Here is a 22,392-nt window from a genome sequence, read left to right as displayed (position 1 = left end):
CCCAACCACTGCGCCACCAGGGAAGCTCCTACAATATGTTTTGAGAATATAGACGGCGGCAGCCATGCACAAAACAGCCCGTGAATATTCCTGTCAAACGCTTAAACTCCATACTGACTTTCTGTTTGATTTTGTCTCCCCTACTAGGTGGTCTAACCCTGTTTTACTCATTTTTGTATCATCAGCACCAACCACAGTGTCTGAAACATCCTTAGGGAATGACTGGGAGGCTCCATAGTAGAACTAGATTATCAACAAATCTTACAGGTCCTCCAGGAGTGGAATCGTGTGTGTGTGTGTGTGTGTGTGTGTAGGGTATTAGGGAAAACAGTGACAAGGGATGAGCCATGGAATATAAGTTGGGATAAAATCAAGAAGGTTGTTATATGTAATACATTAAAACCCAAGGATAACTCACCTCATGAAAACTTGTTTTCTGATATAATGTGCCTGGCAATGGGCTCCCATCCTCCGCCCATCTCCTGTTCTCAAACATTTTAGCTTCTACAGAAGAAAGAAGATGTAGAGAGAAGAAGGACCCAAGCAACCAAGAAAAGTGGAGAATGGTTCCCTGTGTCCCCAGTATTCCCCAATTACAGTATTCAAAGGTCAGTCTGATATTCAAAAATGAATATCAATTAACCAGGAGATTCCTGGAATCACTAGTGCTTATCCTAGAAAACCTAACTAGCTGAGGGATCCAGAATCATCTCCAATAATATTTAAGCCCAGAGCAGGCAACCTCCACAGGGTAGCACCCAACAGCAGCTAGAACACGATTATATCTGAGTCTAACAAAATAACCCTTGGAACTGCTGGCCAATAAGATGGCCGGACTTGTCCTGATCATTTCATTAATCTTAAGATAGCATCACTCTGCATATTATGTGGCATAATTTTTGGACTTCACTTATTGAACAATGGCAGGCTTTTACTGGACTAGGGAACTTTGGAATTATATGTTGCAGTAAATAGGAACTACCCAGGTTCAAAACCTTATTTTTTATGAACAGATTTTAATTTTAGAAAGATTATTCTGTCAGTAGTGTGAAAAGACTAGGCCGAATTTGGAAAGATCCATTAGGAAACAATTAAAGAAATAGTGTAGAAGATGTGAGAGTCTGGACCCAGGCAATGGCGGTGGTGATTCAGAAGACAGGACAAATTTAAGAGACTTTGCGAGGCCAGCTCCACAGAAACAGCCCAACAATCAGAGATGAGACCAGGGGACGGCGAGAGTGATGTGGTCACTGAGAAGGGGATCAAGGGGGAGAGGCAGGTCTGGGTGCAGGAAGATGGACAAATTGAAATTGACATCTGGGAAGATATATCAGAGACAATACTTTTTCAAAGGACACAATTCAGAAGCAATCATAAAATTCAAAATTACATTTACAAAATATAATTCTAAACACTTTTTTTTTTTTTTTTTTTTTTTGCGGTACACGGGCCTCTCACTGTTGTGGCCTCTCCTGTTGCGGAGCACAGGCTCCGGACGCACAGGCTCAGAGGCCATGGCTCACGGGCCCAGCCGCTCCACGGCATGTGGCATCTTCCCGGACCGGGGCACGAACCCGCGTCCCCTGCATCGGCAGGCGGACTCTCAACCACTGCGCCACCAGGGAAGCCCAAAGCACATTTTTAAGGCAGCAGAGCTACACTTTATTTCTGCTCTTCTGTAGTTTCTGTATTATTTTCAATTTATTTTTCATCAGTGTGCGAGCACTACTTACTGGCAGGAAATCACATGTCTTTTCCCCAAAGAGTCTGTTGGCAGTTCTGAGCAAGTACTGAGGGCCAGATTTGTTCAATTCCATGAGAAGTGACTGGAATCCTTGGTGAATATCTCCACCTTTGTTCAAACAAAGTGCCTGGTAATAGAAGACGAGAACGTCAACTTTTGACATGCCATTTCTCCCCCAAACAGCTATTTCCAAACAAATTTCTACACTGAAAATCACCGAGAATCCTATTTTAAAATGAGTTTTGTTTAACCGTCTAGCACAGGGTTCCTCAACCTGGCAGTATAGACTTTTGGGGCCACATACTTTGTTGGGAGGCTATCCTGCACATCCTAGGATATTTAGCTGCATTTTTGGCCTCTGCTCACTAGATGTTGGTAGCACCTCTTGGTTATGACCACCAACTCTGTCCAGACTTTGTCAACTGTTCCAGGGAGGAAAAATCGCCCCCAGGTGGAAAGCCCTGCTCTAGTAGATTTATCTATGCCAGGAAGACAGCACGTAGTAACTCAGGAGGGAGACAGAACAGAACAAACAGGTAGCGGGAATGACCCACAGAAGACAAGATGAGCAGAAATGTTTCATTAGCAATTCCACAGAAGTCCTCCAGACCAGACTGTGACTTAAATGTCAGGTCAGAGTGAGAATCAAGGCTGTTCCCTTATCTCCCAACAACCCCAGTCCAAAGCCTCATTCCTCCAGGAAGCTGGAAGAAAGAGCCACCAGGGATTCAACTGTGGCCGTGGACATGCTTCTGGGTGTTGTCTGCGCACCCCACTATTAGTGGGAACGTGACGTGTATATGACAGTTTTCTGGGATACATTCACCAGACAGTCAAAGAAACTAAGACATAAATAGGGGAAGGTCTACTTTCCTAAAGTAATATCCACTACTTCATTGGTAGCTAAGGGCACATATAACCCATTTCAGATCAATCAGATAATATATTCCCTCTAAAAAACTCCAGAAGATGTAAGTCCTCATTTGTGTTGCATTCGTCTTTCATTTATGCATAATTGTACACTAGAAACAACCGATTTAACAAAAAGGTTCATTTACACAGTTGCATTTCAATTTGAAATACAATGTTAGCAAAAGTTTAAAATAGAACAAAGTGGAAATTCTTGGCCTTTTTGTGGAACAGAATTTTAGTTCACCTTTCTTATCAAAGATGCAGAAAATAACGTAGTGACTTGATTTCTCCCATGAAAACTAGCAGGAGATTCCGTCTTACACAATTCACCTTTCTACCCATGTCTGGTTTCTCTCCATCACCACGGTGCCCCTCCCACCTCCCAGCCTCACTGACTTCCATCAGCTGGAGTGAAGGATGAACAGACCAGCTCTATGAAAGCACAGAGGAAGCCCGCCCTTGGTCTTCCTTTGTGGTGGGCACGCATACCTGGGACATCTGCGCCGCAGTGTTTCCTTTGGCCCCCATTAAGACCATGGTCAGGGCAGAGGAGAGGCTCAGAGGAGAGAAGAACACGTTTCGCAGGTTGTCCTTCTCACCTAGCAGTTTTAATAAGTTGATAGCAAAAGTGCCATTTGCTTCACAGAGATCATCCATCAGTGAAGGTCTGTACCCAAAGCACAACACAGAAGCACATTAGCCATGCCCTCCACTAGCCACTGCACACTAGTCACTAGTCACACCTCCACCCCAGTCTGTAGACACTGGGTATGGTCAGCAGAATGAATGCATCCCCAAACATCCATGTTGAATCTCCAAAACCTGTGACGATGTTATCTTACATGGCAATAAGGACTTGGCGGATGTGACTGAACTAAGGATCTTGAGATGGAGTCACCTGGATCATCAGGTGGGTTCAGTGTAATCACAGGCTTCTTAGAAGAGGAAGGCAGGAGGGTCAGAGCCAGAGAAGGAGAAGTGAGGATGGACGCAAAGGTCAGGACGGTGTGGAGACACAGAACGCAGGCAGCCTCTGGGAGCTGCAAAAGGCAAGGGAACGGACTCTGCCCTAGAGGCTCCAGACTTAAAATGTAGCTCTGCCAATATCTTACGGATTTCTGACCTCCAGAACTGTAAGATAAATCCCCCTATTACTGATAGTTCTTCAGTTTGCTGTCTCTGGCATAATTTATAAGCAATGTTCTATGAATTATAATATACTATAAATAAAAATGACATTTCTGTCACGATGTCCCATGAAAACAGCTGGATGGATTTCAACAGATTTTGGAGGGTTTTTCTGGGATGGTCTGCCCTAAAATGTGGGCTCCTGGGAAGACATGAAATTTACTTTAAATCAGAAGGACTCGAAAACAATACACCATTTTCCACCGGAGCTGTTGAGACTGGGCTGGAAGCTGTGAAGGGAGCCCCTGGGCACGGAGGTAGAACATGAAGCCCAAATCTCCAGTCATCAAACGCACACTTTGAATCAGGCACTAATTCTGGATCCAGGCTTCACTTTCCCCCCCAGCTTGACTAAACTTTAGACAAGCTTCTTCCTGCCTCTGGTGCCTGACCTCTCTTTCCTTAGAGCACGTACTTTAGGCAATTTGTCATCATAAGTTTTTCCTCTGCTCCTTTGAGAGGTAAACATTTTGAAAAGCCTCTTTCCTATTCTACAGCCCAAGACAATCCTTCTCAAGTCCCTAGCAGCCATCCCTTTAAAATGTAATTGTCAAGGAAGATCGTCTCCGTGGGATGGTGGGAGCAAAATCGCAGCAGGCACCTTGCTGCAAGTTGTGAAAAGCTTTTGCAGCATATTAATTTTTATACTTTTAGAAAAATCTTATAAATGCTGCATTTATTTCTATTAAACCTTCTAGAAACCTGGGCTGCTAGTCAGTAAACTACTAAAGTTCATCAGCTCATCTTGTTTTCCCTGAACCTCTCTGCTGTCACAGTTGAAAACATTTTGGAAAATAAAAGGACAAATCATCACCCATAATCCCATGATGCTATAAGCTATTTTTTCTATTATGCTATCTTTTTTAAAATTGGTATGTATATTTGTAACTCAAAAATTGTAAAGCTACACAAGAAAAATATGTTCCAATTTGGAAAATTAGCAAACAAGAAAAGTACTGGAAACTCTACCTAGAGATAAGGGTCATCATGCATGCGCTCATTTTTATAAACAGATGGGCCATTCTCTGGTCCTTCTTCTTTCAGTTCCCCAGTGGACTAGAAGGGCCTCCTGCAGCAGTCTTGAAAGTATATTTCATTTAGACTTGGAGGGGGTGGGTCTTCTGGGCCTCAACGGCAGGAGGGGAAAGTGGGTGGGGAACACAACTGTTCTAACCGGAGCCTCTTCACTGTTGAATGGTTCCTTTGAAGCTTCATCCTACGATATTTTTTTCAAGAGGAGATGTCTCTGGTTTAAAAGAAAAAAAAAAGGGTGGTGGGAAAAAAAAAAAGAAACGGTGTGAAGTTCACACTCTAAATAGAAAAGCCCAAACCAGTGCACATTCTTTAAAGTTTGAAAAAGAATGTATTAAAACGTCAACCAGGGGCTTCCCTGGTGGTGCAGTGGTTGAGAGTCCGCCTGCCGATGCACGGGACACGGGTTCGTGCCCTGGTCCGGGAGGATCCCACATGCCGCGGAACGGCTGGGCCCGTGAGCCATGGCCGCTGAGCCTGCGCATCGAGCCTGTGCTCCGCAGCGGGAGAGGCCGCAGCAGTGAGAGGCCCGCGTACCGCAAAAAAAAAACGTCAACGAAGAAAATACAACAATGGCACAGTTTGAAAACAGTGCTCTATACTTAATAGGTCATTTAATAGAGGACACAGTGTTAAGTTCCTCACTGCCCTCACTTCAATAAGTCCCTCCAGAGCCGTCAGCTGCAGGGCTTGAACCCGAGGGCTGCAAGGGTCAGAAGACTGATGTGTCTGCAGTGGGCAAGTCCCACCACAGAGCAAGCCTCAGCCTGCCTCCAGGCCACTTCTCACCCCACATTTCCTCACCTTACACTTGAGGATGTTTCGGAAAATAAAAACCTAGGAGCCAGGAGGGATATTCAAACTTGATAGCACGGCGCCTACCAGAAGGTGGCACCAAAGAGACTCAAAGAAGGAAAGAATCGGGTAAACTGGAGATGAAAGACAGGAATAAATTTGGATTTGATCTTACATGAGCATAAGAGTTTTGACCTGTGGACTGAAATAAAAAATGCACAATGTGAGATTAAGTCGTGAGCTAAGTTTTATTCGGGGGTCTTACTGAGGACTGTAGGCTGGGAGACAGCCTCTCAGAGAGCTCTGAGGAGGTAGGGGGAGAAGCATGATTTTAGGGAATGCACGCAGTCAGACATACATATCAGTAAAGGGTTACTGCTACTCACGAGGACCAGATATCTCAGTTAGTGATTTTAGTGCTTTCCTACGTAGGAGAAGTGCAAGAATCTGGGTTCATTAAAATTTTTTCCTGCGATACCTCTCTCTAAGGAGGCTGTTTTCCCAAAGCACAGAGTGTCTCATCCTGTTTTTCATCCCGAATTCCTTTCAGCGTGCACTGTAGGTCAGTGACTGCAATGGCTAACGACTTGATCCTTGTAGAACTGGATGGCGGGCAACGTTCTTTGTTTTACAGGAACCAGGGTGAAGCAGACATAAGCTTGGGCTAATGAGCGTGAGTGTGTGTGTGTGTGTGTAGTTGTCCAATCTGAAAAGGCAAAGGAATGAACTGGAATATCACATCAATTTCCTCTTTACATTGTAACTGTTCTTAATTGTAAATGTCTATTCCTGGTTTCTTCCATATTGCCTCTTTCTTCATCTCATTTCCTCACCTCCATTCCTTTTCAACATCCAGGTGCTGGTCAGCCGCAGAGTACTTCCTATCAGCATCTCACCCCCAGCACTGACACACCGTCACACACGCACACCAGTGCACCTCTCAGATGCGCCCCAGCTCACACCAGTGAAAAGATTTTATTTCCAGCCAGTAAAATGGATTGGCATTAAACTCGTTTTCCTTTTACAGGTGAACAAACAAGGTCAGAACAATTAAATACTGTCCTCAGGTCTCAGAAAAAACTGACAGATTCAGCCACAAAAGCAAGCCTTCTGCTTCCAAGTAGTTGTCCCTCGGTATCCATGGGGGATTGGTTTCAGGACCCCCGTGGATACCAAAATCCAAGGATGCTCAAGTCCCTTATATAAAATGGTATAGTATTTGCTCATAACCTACACACATCCTCTTGTATACTTTAAATCAGCTCTAGATTACTTACAATCCCTAATACAATGTAAATGCTAGGTAAATAGTTGCCAGAGGGTGCAAATTCAAGTTTTCCTTTTTGGAACTTTCTAGAATTTTTTTCAAATACTTTCCATCTGCTTCTGGTTGAATGTGCAAGTGCAGAACCAGTGATAGAGGGGAGGGTACTCAGCATCATTCTCTCCTGGGGGCCTTGAACGCCTGTCATCTCCCTGCTCCACTCCCCCATCCCATACTCACATCCCAAAGTGAATCTGTTCAAAGAGCACTTATGTCCAATTGTCCTTATATGATTTTGAAGAAAAAAAAAAAAAACAAATGCCATAATTCCTGACTGGGAGCTCCCACCCTTGGGGAGATACACATGCATGAATGCATGGTTTCCAGCTGGCTGTGCACTCCATACCAAGAAAACCAACAAAGTGCTAAGGAAGCCCACAGTAAAGCAGAATGAATTCTCTTTAGGAGTTCAGGAGAAGGGAAACAGGACTGGGCAGGAGCTCCTGAAGGTGGTGAAAGAGGGAGGTGAATGTTAGGGCTGTGGCTGCGGGATAGGCAGGTACAAAGAATGTAGAGGAAGGCCATGGTTTGTGTGGGGGCCCAGGGCCCTGGGTGGGTGTGTCTCCTGTGAGAGAACTGATGCGTGAGGCAGGAGGGGCCCCTCACGCCAGGTTTAAAGGTTTGGACTTGAGCTATGGTCTGGAAAGCCAGAAACGGTTTTCAAACAAATGCTATACCTAAGTTTTAGAAAAATATTGCGTCTCACCATTTGGTGGGTAAAAAGGCTGTAGACCCTGCCGGTAGACCACTGCCATAGACCAGGGACTGCCTAATACAGAGGAAATTTCTGCACTAAAGACTAGAAGATGGAACTATCAGGCTGGGTGACTGGGAGGGACGGGAGGGGAGGGAGGGAGGGGAGGGGAGGGACGGGAGGGGAGGGAGGGAGGGGAGGGGAGGGAGGGAGGGGAGTGGAGGGAGGGAGGGAGAAGAAGAAGAAGAAGAAGAAGAATGAGAAGTTGGAGGAAGTGGAGGAGAACAAGAGGAGGGGAGGGGAGGTACGCGCAATAAGCTGGATCGCAGAGGGGACAGGGACTTGTGCTGTAGGTGGCATTGACCCAGCACCTCTGCGAACTTGCCCAAGGCTCCATGCAAACTCCGGGCGAGGAGGCAGTGGGCGCCACAGTCTTCCTGCTGACCCTGCGGTCCTCCCACTCACTCTCTCCAAAGCTCCCGCCCATCCATCTCCGAGAACCGCCGCCCAGGCTCGGGTTCCCGGCCACGCCCGCACTGCCAGCAAATCGCAGCGCAGCGGCGGCGGCAGGCCGCTTGGCCCTTCCACTCCGGAGACCACCCTCTGACCCAGGGCGGGTCTGCCCACCGCGCGCCTGTGCTCGGGTCTCGGAGCCCGGTCCTTGGAGACTCACTTTCGAGCCCCAGACCAAGCGGGCCGGGGGCCCAGGGTATGGCAGGGGCCAGGGCGACCCCAGCCCCGCAGCTCTCCTGCCCGGATACCTCCTGCCGTCGTTCCCCTAGTCCTCTCCTCCTCCTTTCCCAACCCCTGCGTCTGCCTCTGGCCTCCCTTCCTCGCCTCCTCGCCCCCTTCCTCACTTCCTCTCTCCGCAGGAACTCTAGGCTAGACGCGGCCGCCGTGGGAACCTGAGGGCTCGGGAGCCCTCCCAGCCCTGGTACCTGGGAGATTCCCGCTGTTGCTGCGGCCGCTGCTATTCCAGCTTGGTGGATGCTTCACGTCCGCTTTGCTTTCGGGCCGGCTTCCGGCGGTGACTCAGAGCACCGGCAGATGGCGCTGCCCTGTGCAATCTCTGACTCCTCACTCCCAGGCTGGACTTCCGGGCGGAGGCTGAGGCTCGCGCGCACCCTCCTGCCGCGGCCTGAGAGCGGACGGTTTGGCGGGGGAGGCAAGTAACCCGTCCCCTGAGGGTGTTTGGGGAAGACTTAGCCAATTGGGGCATTGGTTTGTTTTCCTGGGTTAGTACGCGTGTATGCAAGAGCAGCTTCAGAATCGGAACTCCACTTTGAAAATTAACTAAAAGCAAAACCAGAGGTTAAAGCTTCCTAAAGCCAGTGGTTTCCAAACTGTTTTGGTAGTACGTCCCATCAAAACAATTTTTAAGCATGCGTCTCCACTATCGAATTTACATGTGCTTTATGCTAAATACTAATATATTATGCACGCTATAAAACACGTAAACAAAAAATTTTAAGATAAAAACACTTTTATTAGAAGTACATTTTTGTGCTTACCAAAATTATTTTAAAATTTAATGAGATCAATGTAATTGAATATATGTTTGCCTGTTTTAATCTTAGTTTAAAGCTTTGAAATACAGTAATTTGAAGACCTGGTTTAAGTTCAGTTTATTTCTAAACTTGGATTGATAGCTATCATAAGAAAAGGCTTCTCAGGAAATGGGTTGATTTAAAAATGGAATAAAGCCATCATTAGTTGTACTTACTAAACACTGACATTTGATTTTCATCCACATACTAATTATGCAAAGATTTCTGGTTAAAATCTAACTGGTAAAAATCTCTTTATCCTCTTGAAAATCATTTGTTCTTGCAAACCAAAATTTTTAAACCATCATATTTTAAATATTTTTGACAGTTTGAAGCCCACCAAATCTTTTCTCTTTCTAAGATTTTAATGAAGTTTAGAAAATTATGTTTCCAAGTTTTTAAGTGCCCAAATGTGAAATTGTTAATATCTTTTTAGCAATAAAATCATATAATGGAAAATATCCATATAGATGATCTCAAAATAATCAGTCTACACTCTTTCAAAAGCAGTTGATTTCTCATTCATAGGTAAGATGTACCTTTACCTAAAGGCAATCGACTATTTATTTTGAAGAATACTTGCTAAATTTTGTACTACTAATTAGCCACTTAGGATCACAGAAAAGTTCACCACATTTGGAGCACCAGACTTTAAAAAAAACATGTAAGTAATTAACCTCTTTTTTAAAGTACTTTGGTATGAAATAATAAGCAAGCCTCATTGTTTTTCAAAAGCTATCAATGGTTGCTACACTGCTTATTAAAAAATATTGTAAAAGTTCTACTTTTTAATGTTCTAGGTTGTTGTTTTTAATCACAGTAATACCATCTGGTAGCATGCATCCTTTGCAATACCTTGCCCACGGCAGACACGTGAGGACGCAACTCTCAAGCCTCTGCATTATGAAACAGTGGGTCTAGTGCCTGTGCACAGGTTCAAAGAGCCAAGTTGAAGTTCAAATCCAAGTAACTATCCCTGACCCAAAAGTCTGTGCAGTTCCGCTTCTAGAGGGGAATTGAGAAGGCTAATTAGGAGTCAGAGATAAATGGAGACCCTCCAGTCTAGAGCATCACAGAACAATTCTGACGAGTATCCTTGCCATCTCAGGTTTACACTGGGTCAGAGAGTTCCTACTCTGGAAAAGCTTAAAGGAACCACAGCCCTGACACATCATTAACTAAACATGAATGGGATAAAGATCATATAGGGATTAGTTCTCCTGGTCTCTGACAGATAGTGGCAAAGGGAGCATCTTTCCTCTTTACTCCCAATAATGGAGGGGTGGCCCGTGGTCCCCTTCACTGGGCCTACCATATCTCTACCCCTTCTGTTTCAAGGAAAGTAGACTTCTTTCTTCTCTAGGACATGGTTCCATTAGTCATCTCCTGTAACTTTATCTCTTTTACTTCTTTGGAGTCTTCTTATCTCATAAATATACTCAGTCTCTCCCATATTAACACAAACAAATAAACACAAAGCCCCACAACTTCCTTACTTCTATACTCTGTAGCTACTGCCCTGCTTTTCCATCCTTCCATTCACAGTCAAGTTTTTTTTGATAGTTTTGTTTTTCCTGGCAACAAAGGAGATTAACAGACCGTGATTATTATTTTTTTTTACATCTTTATTGGAGTATAATTGCTTTACAATGGTGTGTTAGTTTCTGCTTTATAACAAAGTGAATCAGTTATACATACACATATGTTCCCATATCTCTTCCCTCTTGAGTCTCCCTCCCTCCTACCCTCCCTATCCCACCCCTCCAGGCGGTCACAAAGCACCGAGCTGATCTCCCTGTGCTATGCGGCTGCTTCCCACTAGCTATCTATTTGACAATTGGTAGTGTATATATGTCCATGCCTCTCTCTCACTTCGTCCCAGTTTACCCTTTCCCCTCCCCATATCCTCAAGTCCATTCTCTAGTAGGTCTGTGTCTTTATTCCTGTCTTACCCCTAGGTTCTTCATGACATTTTTTTTCCTTAAATTCCATATATATTTGTTAGCATACGGTATTTGTCTTTCTCTTTCTGACTTACTTCACTCTGTATGACAGACTCTAGGTCTACCCACCTCATTACAAATAGCTCAATTTCATTTCTTTTTATGGCTGAGTAATATTCCATTGTATATATGTGCCACATCTTCTTTATCCATTCATCCGATGATGGACACTTAGGTTGTTTCCATCTCCTGGCTATTGTAAATAGAGCTGCAATGAACATTTTGGTACATGACACTTTTTGAATTATGGTTTTCTCAGGGTATATGCCCAGTAGTGGGATTGCTGGGTCATATGGTAGTTCTATTTGTAGTTTTTTAAAGAACCTCCATACTGTTCTTCAACAGCGGCTGTATCAATTTACATTCCCAACAACAGTGCAAGAGGGTTCTCTTTTCTCCACACCCTCTCCAGCATTTATTGTTTCTAGATTTTTTGATGATGGCCATTCTGACTGGTGTGAGATGATATCTCATTGTAGTTTTGATTTGCATTTCTCTAATGATTAATGATGTTGAGCATTCTTTCATGTGTTTGTTGGCATTCTGTATATCTTCTTTGGAGAAATGTCTATTTAGGTCTTCTGCCCATTTCTGGATTGGGTTGTTATTTTGTTATTGAGCTGCATGAGCTGCTTGTAAATTTTGGAGATTAATCCTTTGTCAGTTGCTTCATTTGCAAATATTTTCTCCCATTCTGAGGGTTGTCTTTTGGTCCTGTTTATGGTTTCCTTTGCTGTGCAAAAGCTTTGAAGTTTCATTAGGTCCCATTTGTTTATTTTTGTTTTTATTTCCATTACTCTAGGAGGTGGGTCAGAAAGGATCTTGCTGTGATTTATGTCATAGAGTGTTCTGCCTATGTTTTCCTCTAAGAGTTTGATAGTTTCTGGCCTTACATTTAGGTCTTTAATCCATTTTGAGCTTATTTTTGTGTATGGTGTTAGGGAGTGATCTAATCTCATACTTTTACATGTACCTGTCCAGTTTTCCCAGCACCATTTATTGAAGAGGCTGTCCTTTCTCCACTGTACATTCCTGCCACCTTTATCAAAGATAAGGTGTCCATATGTGCGTGGGTTTATCTCTGGGCTTTCTATCCTGTTCCATTGATCTATCTTTCTGTTTTTGTGCCAGTACCATACTGTCTTGATTACTGTAGCTTTGTAGTATAGTCTGAAGTCAGGGAGCCTGATTCCTCCAGCTCCTTTTTTCGTTCTCAAGATTGCTTTGGCTATTCGGGGTCTTTTGTGTTTCCATACAAATTGCGAAATTTTTTGTTCTAGTTCTGTGATAAATGCCAGTGGTAGTTTGATAGGGATTGCATTGAATCTGTAGATTGCCTTGGGTAGTATAGTCATTTTCACAATGTTGATTCTTCCAATCCAAGAACATGGTATATCTCTCCATCTATTTGTATCATCTTTAATTTCTTTCATCAGTGTCTTATACTTTTCTGCATACAGGTCTTTTGTCTCCTTAGGTAGGTTTATTCCTCGGTATTTTATTCTTTTTGTTGCAATGGTAAATGGGAGTGTTTCCTTCATTTCACTTTCAGATTTTTCATCATTAGTGTATAGGAATGCCAGAGATTTCTGTGCATTAATTTTGTATCCTGCTACTTTACCAGATTCATTGATTAGCTCTAGTAGTTTTCTGGTAGCATCTTTAGGATTGTCTACGTATAGTATCATGTCATCTGCAAACAGTGACAGCTTTACTTCTTCTTTTCCGATTTGGATTCCTTTTATTACCTTTTCTTCTCTGATTGCTGTGGCTAAAACTTCCAAAACTATGTTGAATAAGAGTGGTGAGAGTGGGCAACCTTGTCTTGTTCCTGATCTTAGTGGAAATGCTTTCAGTTTTTCACCATTGAGGATGATGTTGGCTGTGGGTTTGTCATATATGGCCTTTATTATGTTGAGGAAAGTTCCCTCTGTGCCTACTTTCTTCAGGGTTTTTATCATAAATGGTTGTATAATTTTGTCGAAAGCTTTCTCTGCATCTATTGAGATGATCATATGGTTTTTCTCCTTCAATTTGTTAATATGGTGTATCACGTTGATTGATTTGTGTATATTGAAGAATCCTTGCATTCCTGGAATAAGCCCCACTTGATCATGGTGTATGATCCGTTTAATGTGCTGTTGGATTCTGTTTGCTAGTATTTTGTTGAGGATTTTTGCATCTATGTTCATCAGTGATATTGGCCTGTAGTTTTCTTTCTTTGTGACATCCTTGTCTGGTTTTGGTATCAGGGTGATGGTGGCCTCGTAGAATGAGTTTGGGAGTGTTCCTCCCTCTGCTATATTTTGGAAGAGTTTGAGAAGGATAGGTGTTACCTCTTCTGTAAATGTTTGATAGAATTCGCCTGTGAAGCCATCTGGTCCTGGGCTTTTGTTTGTTGGAAGAGTTTTAATCACAGTTTCAATTTCAGTGCTTGTGATTGGTCTGTTCATATTTTCTATTTCTTCCTAATTCAGTCTTGGCAGGTTGTGCGTATCTAAGAATTTGTCCATTTCTTCCAAGTTGTCCATTTTATTGGCATAGAGTTGCTTGTAGTAACCTTTCATAATCTTTTTTTATTTCTGCAGTGTCAGTTGTTACTTCTCCTTTTTCATTTCTAATTCTATTGATTTGAGTCTTCTCCCTTTTTTTCTTGATGAGCTGGCTAATGGTTTATCAATTTTGTTTATCTCTCAAAGAACCAGCTTTTAGTCTTATTGATCTTTGCTATCGTTTCCTTCATTTCTTTTTCATTTATTTCTGATCTGATTTTTATGATTTCTTTCCTTCTGCTAACTTTGGGGTTTTTTTGTTCTTTCTCTAATTGCTTTAGGTGCAAGGTTAGGTTGTTTATTCGAGATGTTTCCTGTTTGTTAAGGTAGGATTGTATTGCTATAAACTTCCCTCTTAGAACTGCTTTTGCTGCATCCCATAGATTTTGGGTCGTCGTGTCTCCATTGTCATTTGTTTCTAGGTATTTTTTGATTTCTTCAGTGATCACTTCGTTATTAAGTAGTGTGTTGTTTAGCCTCCATGTGTTTGTAGTTTTTACAGATCTTTTCCTGTAATTGATATCTAGTCTCATAGCGTTTTGGTCGGAAAAGATACTTGATACAATTTCAATTTTCTTAAATTTACCAAGGCTTGATTTGTGACCCAAGATATGATCTATCCTAGAGAATGTTCCATTAGCACTTGAGAAAAATGTGTATTCTGTTGTTTTTGGATGGAATGTCCTATAAATATCAATTAAGTCCACCTTATTTAATGTATCATTTAAAGCTTGTGTTTCCTTATTTATTTTCATCTTGGATGATCTGTCCATGGGTGAAAGTGGGGTGTTAAAGTCCCCTACTATGAATGTGTTACTGTCGATTTCCCCTTTTATGGCTGTTAGTATTTGCCTTATGTATTGAGGTGCTTCTGTGTTGGGTGCATAAATATTTACAATTGTTATATCTTCTTCTTGGATTGATCCCTTGATCATTATGTAGTGTCCTTCTTTGTCTCTTTTCATAGTCCTTATTTTAAAGTCTATTTTGTCTGATATGAGAATTGCTACTCCAGCTTTCTTTTGGTTTCCATTTGCATGAAATATCTTTTTCCATCCCCTTACTTTCAGTCTGTATGTGTCTCTAGGTCTGAAGTGGGTCTCTTGTAGACAGCAAATATATGGGTCTTGTTTTTGTATCCATTCAGCCAATCTGTGTCTTTTGGTGGGAGCATTTAGTCCATTTACATTTAAGGTAATTATCAATATGTATGTTCCTATTCCCATTTTCTTAATTGTTTTGGGTTCGTTATTGTAGGTCTTTTCCTTCTCTTGTGTTTCTTGCCTAGAGAAGTTCCTTTAGCAGTTGTTGTAAAGCTGGTTTGGTGGTGCTGAACTCTCTCAGCTTTCGCTTGTCTGTAAAGGTTTTAATTTCTCCATCAAATCTGAATGAGATCCTTGCTGGGTAGAGTAATCTTGGTTGCAGGTTTTTCTCCTTCATCACTTTAAATATGTCCTGCCAGTCCCTTCTGGCTTGCAGAGTTTCTGCTGAAAGATCAGCAGTTAACCTTATGAGGATTCCCTTATGTATTATTTGTTGTTTTTCCCTTGCTGCTTTTAATATGTTTTCTTTGTATTTAATTTTTGACAGTTTGATTAATATGTATCTTGGCGTATTTCTCTTTGGATTTATCCTGTATGGGGCTCTCTGTGCTTCCTGGACTTGATTAACTATTTCCTTTCCCATATTAGGGAAGTTTTCAACTATAATCTCTTCAAATATTTTCTCAGTCCCTTTCTTTTTCTCTTCTTCTTCTGGAACCCCTATAATTCGAATGTTGGTGCATTTGATGTTGTCCCAGAGGTCTCTGAGACTGTCCTCAGTTCTTTTCATTCTTTTTTCTTTATTCTGCTCTGCAGTAGTTATTTCCACTATTTTATCTTCCAGGTCACTTATCCATTCTTCTGCCTCAGTTATTCTGCTATTGATCCCATCTAGGGTATTTTTAATTTCATTTATTGTGTTGTTCATCATTGTTTGTTTCATCTTTAGTTCTTCTAGGTCCTTGTTAAATGTTTCTTGCATTTTGTCTATTCTATTTCCAAGATTTTGGATCATCTTTACTATCATTATTCTGAATTCTTTTTCAGGTAGACTGCCTATTTCCTCTTCATTTGTTAGGTCTGGTGGGCTTTTATCTTGCTCCTTCATCTGCTGTGTGTTTTTCTGTCTTCTCATTTTGCTTATCTTACTGTGTTTGGGGTCTCCTTTTTGCAGGCTGCAGGTTCGTAATTCCCATTGTTTTTGTTGTCTGTCCCCAGTGGCTAAGGTTGGTTCAGTGGGTTGTGTAGGCTTCCTGGTGGAGGGGACTAGTGCCTGTGTTGTGGTGGATGAGGCTGGATCTGTCTTTCTGGTGGGAAGGTCCACGTGTGGTGGTGTGTTTTGGTGTGTCTGTGGACTTATTATGATTTTAGGCAGCCTCTCTGCTAATGGGTGTGGTTGTGTTCCTGTCTTGCTAGTTGTTTGGCATAGGATGTCCAGCACTGTAGCTTGCTGGTCGTTGAGTGAAGCTGGGTGCTGGTGTTGAGATGGAGATCTCTGGGAGATTTTCGCCGTTTGATATTATGTGGAGCTGGGAGGTCTCTTGTGGACCAGTGTCCTAAAGTTGGCTCTCCCACCTCAGAGGCACAGCACTGACTCCTGGCTGCAGCTCCAAGAGCCTTTCATCCACATGGCTCAGAATAAAAGGGAGAAAAAGTAGAAAGAAAGAATTAGTAGAAGTAGAAAGAAAGAAAGAAGGGAGGGAGGGAGGGAGGAAGGAAGGAAGGAGGGAAGGAAGGAAAAAGGAAAGAAAGAAGATAAAGTAAGATAAAATGTAATAAAGTTATTAAAATAAAAAAATAATTATTAAGAGGAAAAAAAAAAAAAAACAACGGACGGATAGAACCCTAGGACAAATGGTGGAAGCAAAGCTATACAGACAAAATCTCACACAGAAGCATACACATACACACTCACACAAAGAGGAAAAGGGGAAAAAATCATAAATCTTGCTCTCAAAGTCCACCTCCTTAATTTGGGATGATTCCTTGTGTATTCAGGTATTCCACAGATGCAGGTACATCAAGTTGATTGTGGAGCTTTAATCCGCTGCTTCTGAGGCTGCTGGGAGAGATTTCCTTTTCTCTTCTTTGTTCTCACAGCTCCCCGGACTCAGCTTTGGATTTGGCCCCGCCTCTGCGTGTAGGTCGCCGGAGGGCGTCTGTTTTTCGCTCAGACAGGACGGGGTTAAAGGAGCCACTGCTTCGGGGGCTCCGGCTCACTCAGGCCGGGGGGGGGGAGGGGCGCGGAGTGCGGGGCGGGCCTGCGGCGGCAGAGGCCGGCGTGACGTTGCACCAGCCTGAGGCGCGCCGTGCATTCTCCCGGAGAAGTTGTCCCTGGATCCCGGGACCCTGGCAGTGGCGGGCTGCACAGGCTCCCGGGAGGGGAGGTGTGGAGAGTGACCTGTGCTCGCACACAGGCTTCTTGGTGGCGGCAGCAGCAGCCTTAGCTTCCCATGCCTGTCTCTGGGGTCCGCGCTTTTAGCCGCGGCTTGCGTCCGTCTCCGGAGCTCCTTTAAGCAGCGCTCTTAATCCCCTCTCCTCGCGCACAAGGAAACAAAGAGGGAAGAAAAAGACTCTCTTGCCTCTTCGGCAGCTCCAGACTTTCCCCCGGACTCCCTCCCGGCCAGCCGTGGTGCACTAACCCCTGCAGGCTGTGTTCACGCCGCCAACCACAGTCCTCTCCCGGCGCTCCGACTGAAGCCCGAGCCTCAGCTCCCAGCCCCGCCCTCCCCGTGAGTGAGCAGACAAGCCTCTCGGCCTGGTGAGTGTCGGTCGGCCCCGATCCTCTGTGCGGGAATCTCTCCGCTTTTCCCTCCACACCCCTGTTGCTGTGCTATCCTCCGCGGCTCCGAAGCTCCCCCCTCCGCCACCCGCAGTCTCCCCCGCGAAGGGGCTTCCTAGTGTGTGGAAACGGCTCCCTCCCACTGGTGCAGGTCCCGTCCCTATCCTTTTGTCTCTGTTTATTCTTTTTTCTTTTGCCCTACCCAGGTACGTGGGGGGTTTCTTGCCTTTTGGGAGGTCTGAGGTCTTCTGCCAGCGTTCAGTAGGTGTTCTGTAGGAGTTGTTCCACGTGTAGATGTATTTCTGGTGTATCTGTGGGGAGGAAGGTGATCTCCGCGTCTTACTCTTCCGCCATCTTCCCGGAAGCTCTCAACAGGCCGTGATTATTATCTATTGTTCTAAGGTCTGTTAATCTTCTGAAAAGATAGGCTATATACATTTGTACTAAGGGAGGAAAACAAATATCATCAGCAAATACTTTAAGCCTCATTATTGAAAAAGCCTGATACGCACGTGCACACACAGGTACATGTGTCTCCAAGATGACTGCACTTTATTTTGCAATCATTCCTTGCACTGACATCCACTTTGAGTCCGTTTCTCCCACCAGTTTGTAAGCTCCATGACTCCAAGAGACTGGACACCAGAGTCTGTTTTTGTTCAGAAGTGTAGTCTTCCAGTAACAATAATTCTCACAAAGAAACAAAGAGCACCAGTAAGAGTAGCTACGTAGGTAAATATGTATAAAAGACAGCATAAGTTTATCCTTGTTAGTAACTTTTCCTTCTATGTGATTTAAAAGATAGCTGCATAAAGCAATAATTATGAAACTGTTCATGGGCTTATAATTCATAAAGGTGTATAGTTGTAGGACAATAATAACATAAAGAAAAGAAGAGGAAAAGGAGTGATACTGAAATAGAAAAAAAATTGGAGAAAATAAATAAATAAAATACAATAAATCCTTGAAAAAAAAAAAAAGTGTAGTCTTCATGCCCCGAATATCAACTGATACAGTGTAGATGGTCAGCAAACATTTTTTAAATGAATGACTGCCTGAATGCATCTTACTAACCTGCAGTTTCTAGTATCATCCTTTTTACCCCTTTTGTTTGTTTGAAAAATACTGTGTTTAATATTTTCTGATTGTCAGCCTCTGACACACAGTTACTCTGGTCTTCCTTTATCTTGGCTTGGTTTCCATGCTCCCCGTTCACTTGTTACCTACTTCTCTTATGAGTCCACATGATACATAACACTTAAGGACTTTTAATTTAGTAGAACACAGACACAGGGGATTTCTTTCATTGTTACTTAATGTGAGGTATTATGGATAGAGGCAAAATGTTTTATAATGATATGATAAATTGTCATATATATTACAATTTCCTATCTTTGGAGCTAAAGCATAGAATCTTTTTTTTTTTATTCTATTATACCAAACCAAGATTTGCTGCAGAAAATACATTTTCTTATACTAGTTTATACACCATTCATGTTGGATCCATATCAGATCATATCTTTCACTTAGTAGATTAAAATGGAAAAAGCAGCCTAGAATGATAGACTCAATCTCTAAAAGTAGAATAACAGTAGATGAGACTACCAACGAGCCATTGCGTAAGAGCATTTTTAATAGAAATTAGAAGAAAACAGCCAATTTTATGGAGATAAAGTTTTACTAAGGCTATCTTCTTATAACTGACAAGTTTTACTAAGGATATCTTCTTATAACTGACTGACACATTTATATAAATTGGAAATCTAGTCTTCTAGCTTATGATTTTTAAAAGCAAGGATGTTAATGTGACAACTTTCATACGTAATAATTCTTTCCAATAAAATTTTTATTTTGGAATAATTTTAAATTCACAGGAAAGTTACAAAGATAAAACAGGGAATTCCCATATACTTCTGACACAGTTTCCTGTAATGCTAACTTCTAATATTACAGTGGAACATTTTTTTAAAACTAAGAAGCCAACGTTGGTACATTACTATTAACTAAACTCCAGATTTCATTGGATTTCACTAGTTTTTCCATTAATGTCAACATAAGTATTTTTAAAATAACAGAAAAGGGGGATTTAATTTTACAGTGGTAATTTATGAGCCATCAGAGTAATAGTCTTGAGAAAATTCTTGTTTATCAATATATCACCTCTATAAAGATTTTTTTCTTCACTAAATGATGCATGTGAAAATAAGTGACAATGAAAATAGTGACCAGGTAGTTCAAGCATTTTAAGGCATTCAATTGAATAACCAAATTTTTGAAATGTAAATAAAAGTCACATTAAGATAAAATGTTAAACCTAAATGTCCATAGACAGATGAATGAATAAAGAAGATGTGGCATATGTATACAATGGGATATTACTCAGCCATAAAAAGGAACAAAATTGAATTATTTGTAATGAGGTGGATGGACCTAGTATCTGTCATACAGAGTGAAGTAAGTCGGAAAGAGAAAAATACCGTATGCTAACACATATATATGGAATCTAAATGACATACTGATGAACCTAGTGGCAGGGCAGGAATAAAGATGCAAACGGAGAAAACGGACTTGAGGACACAGGTGGGGAAAGGGAAGCTGGGACGAAGTGAGGGAGTAGCATTTACATACATACACTACCAAATGTAAAATGGATAGCTAGTGGGAAGCAGCCGCATAGCACAGGGAGCTCAGCTCAATGCTTTGTGACAACCTAGAGGGGTGGGAGGGAGACGCAAGAGGGAGGGGATTTGGGGTTATATGTATACATATAGCTGATTCACTTTGTTATACAGCAGAAACTAACACAACACTGTAAAGCATTAATACTCCAATAAAGATGTAAAAAATAATAAAACTGAATGTCAGCAAAAAAAAAAGTTTAAAAAGTTAAATTTGCCATTCTCTCTAGCTATATAGGCATGATAGGATAACTAGAATATATTACTTCAAGATAATTTTGCTAATATTTATATGTTAAAAAGAGCCAGGCTATAAACTGGTTTTTATTATAATTGTGTTTTTCCATCATATGTGTATTTTTCACACTGTAAGATGCTCTTGTTTGATGAGAGAGATGCAGGGTTTAAGGGGAGCAGAATCTCCCGTAAAATAGAATGCTATTGGTTTTGTTGTGCCTGATGAAGAAGAGGAATGGGTGGTCTGCATTGAATTCAACGGAGGGGAGTTTAATTCGAAAACTCACCTCACTCCCAGTACCAGCTGCGGCCTCTGTACCTTGTTCATTTATTTCCACAAAAGACTTATGGAAAACATTGGACAGAAATAGGTTTCTCTCCATAGACATTCCTGAGAAATCTGCTTTGCTCTGGCTAAAGGCATCGCTCATCCCCATACTGCTCAGGGTTGACTTGAGATCATAAGTCTCTTCCAGCTTGAACTTGGGAAGATGCAGCTGCACGTCACACAACTCCATCATGTCTGCGCTGGTCCACTCACTCAACTTCTCATAGGTGATGGCTTTTTCCAGCTAGTTTGGAGCCAAGGAAGAAAGAGTCAGTAATTTCAGAGTGGAGTGAGAACTGTTCGTTGAGTGAAACCTTTAGATATTATATAAATGAATTATAGTCACTCCTATTGCCAAAGGTAACAAAACACACGCATTTGGAAATGCTTTGTTTATACTGAGGTCCTCCCCACATCCTTGACATAATCATTTTGCAGATTAATAGTTCTCAGGATATAGGTCAGACCTTGATACGAAATGGAAGTGCTTCTATGATAATATGCAAGACCTCAGCTACACGTGCAAATACGTCAATATAAATATACACTTAGGTGTTGTCAACACAAGAGCATATACTCTAGGACATGTTGTATGCCAGGGCACACAAAAAACGTTAGTTTTATTAACATAGTAGACAATTCCTTGAAAACAAAATCTGAGGTAAAATGTCTATATAATCACGCCCATATGAAACTAGTAACTATAAACTACGAAAAAATAAGGAAAGAAAAACAAAGAAAGGAAAATCCTCCAATCTTAAGAGTAATGAGTTTTTTTTTTTTCTTAATCTTTTGGCCACGCTGCTTGGCATGTGGGATCTTAGCTCCCCAGTCAGGGATCAAACCCACGCTCTCTGCACTGGAAGCGCAGAGTCTTAACCACTGGACCACCAGGGAAGTCCCAAGAGTAATGATATTTTAAATAGTGGTTTTGAGGGTGCTTTTTCTCTTCTTTATATTTAAAATTTTTTAAACAATAAATATATATTATATACACATATGCGTACATATATATGATAAACAATGTTTGATTTTTTTAAATAACCTGTCTGTTTCAAAGCACATGCTTTTGCTACTTTAAGAATTTTCTAGATCCAAGTATTGCTATCAGTGACATATTTGTAAATTATGTGCAGTAAGTGACAATATCTTCAGGTCAGGAACCTGCACTTTTAAAAAGAAAGGCTTATCTTTTAAGGGTGTAACTCTAATGGTTTAGTATTCACACTTGGTCTTATTTCTACTGTCCTCTCCAGTTTCACAAATTTTATGACACTATTTAGAAATCTTTCTACACACTAGTAGGGTGGTGGAAACCTAAATAATCTGGCACACAAGAAATTAGGCACAGTGTAAAGAACGACAGAACACTTGTTGCATGAGAAGCTAGTGTTCAGTTTAGACATGCAAATTGCTCAGAAATGTGGTCAGACCAAAGTCAGGCTTAAGAGAAGTTTAACAGATGAACAACTTAAATAATACTTGAAGATGCACTGATACAGACTATATCTCCTGAAGAGTGTTAACTTGATA

General features: G+C 41.9%; 3 protein-coding genes across 4 annotated transcripts in view; 1 reads left to right on the top strand and 2 right to left on the bottom strand.

Annotated features, from left to right (window-relative positions):
• Positions 1-8,734, bottom strand: part of LOC111180195 (serpin B8-like) — a 23,777-nt gene extending 15,043 nt beyond the window's left edge. Inside the window, 4 exon segments of the mRNA XM_089895295.1 lie at positions 1,734-1,871; positions 3,146-3,323; positions 4,814-5,090; positions 8,628-8,734. Of these exon segments, the coding sequence (XP_089751421.1) occupies positions 1,734-1,871; positions 3,146-3,323; positions 4,814-4,866 (369 nt within the window). The 5' untranslated portion in view covers positions 4,867-5,090; positions 8,628-8,734.
• LOC149747654 (uncharacterized) lies at positions 7,887-20,515 on the top strand. The gene is made up of 3 exons (XM_089895298.1): positions 7,887-8,398; positions 8,562-16,974; positions 17,428-20,515. Exons 1-2 carry the CDS (start codon positions 8,085-8,087, stop codon positions 8,596-8,598), a joined length of 351 nt encoding a protein of 116 aa, XP_089751424.1. The 5' UTR covers positions 7,887-8,084; the 3' UTR covers positions 8,599-16,974; positions 17,428-20,515.
• LOC111180193 (serpin B10) overlaps positions 19,442-22,392 on the bottom strand; it is a 19,605-nt gene continuing 16,654 nt past the window's right edge. For both annotated transcript variants that reach the window (XM_022584318.3, XM_089895294.1), the window contains exon 8: positions 19,442-21,103. In XM_022584318.3, the coding sequence (XP_022440026.1) occupies positions 20,699-21,103 (405 nt within the window). In that variant the 3' untranslated portion in view covers positions 19,442-20,698. The remainder of the gene's footprint in view (positions 21,104-22,392) is intronic.

The sequence above is a fragment of the Delphinapterus leucas genome, chromosome 14, assembly GCF_059928025.1.
Source record: "Delphinapterus leucas isolate spDelLeu-1000000601 "Yukka" chromosome 14, BTC_Dleu_Yukka2, whole genome shotgun sequence".
Taxonomy (NCBI): domain Eukaryota; kingdom Metazoa; phylum Chordata; class Mammalia; order Artiodactyla; family Monodontidae; genus Delphinapterus; species Delphinapterus leucas.
Note: the sequence above shows the minus strand (reverse complement) of the source record. Positions and strands in the feature narration are given on the sequence as shown.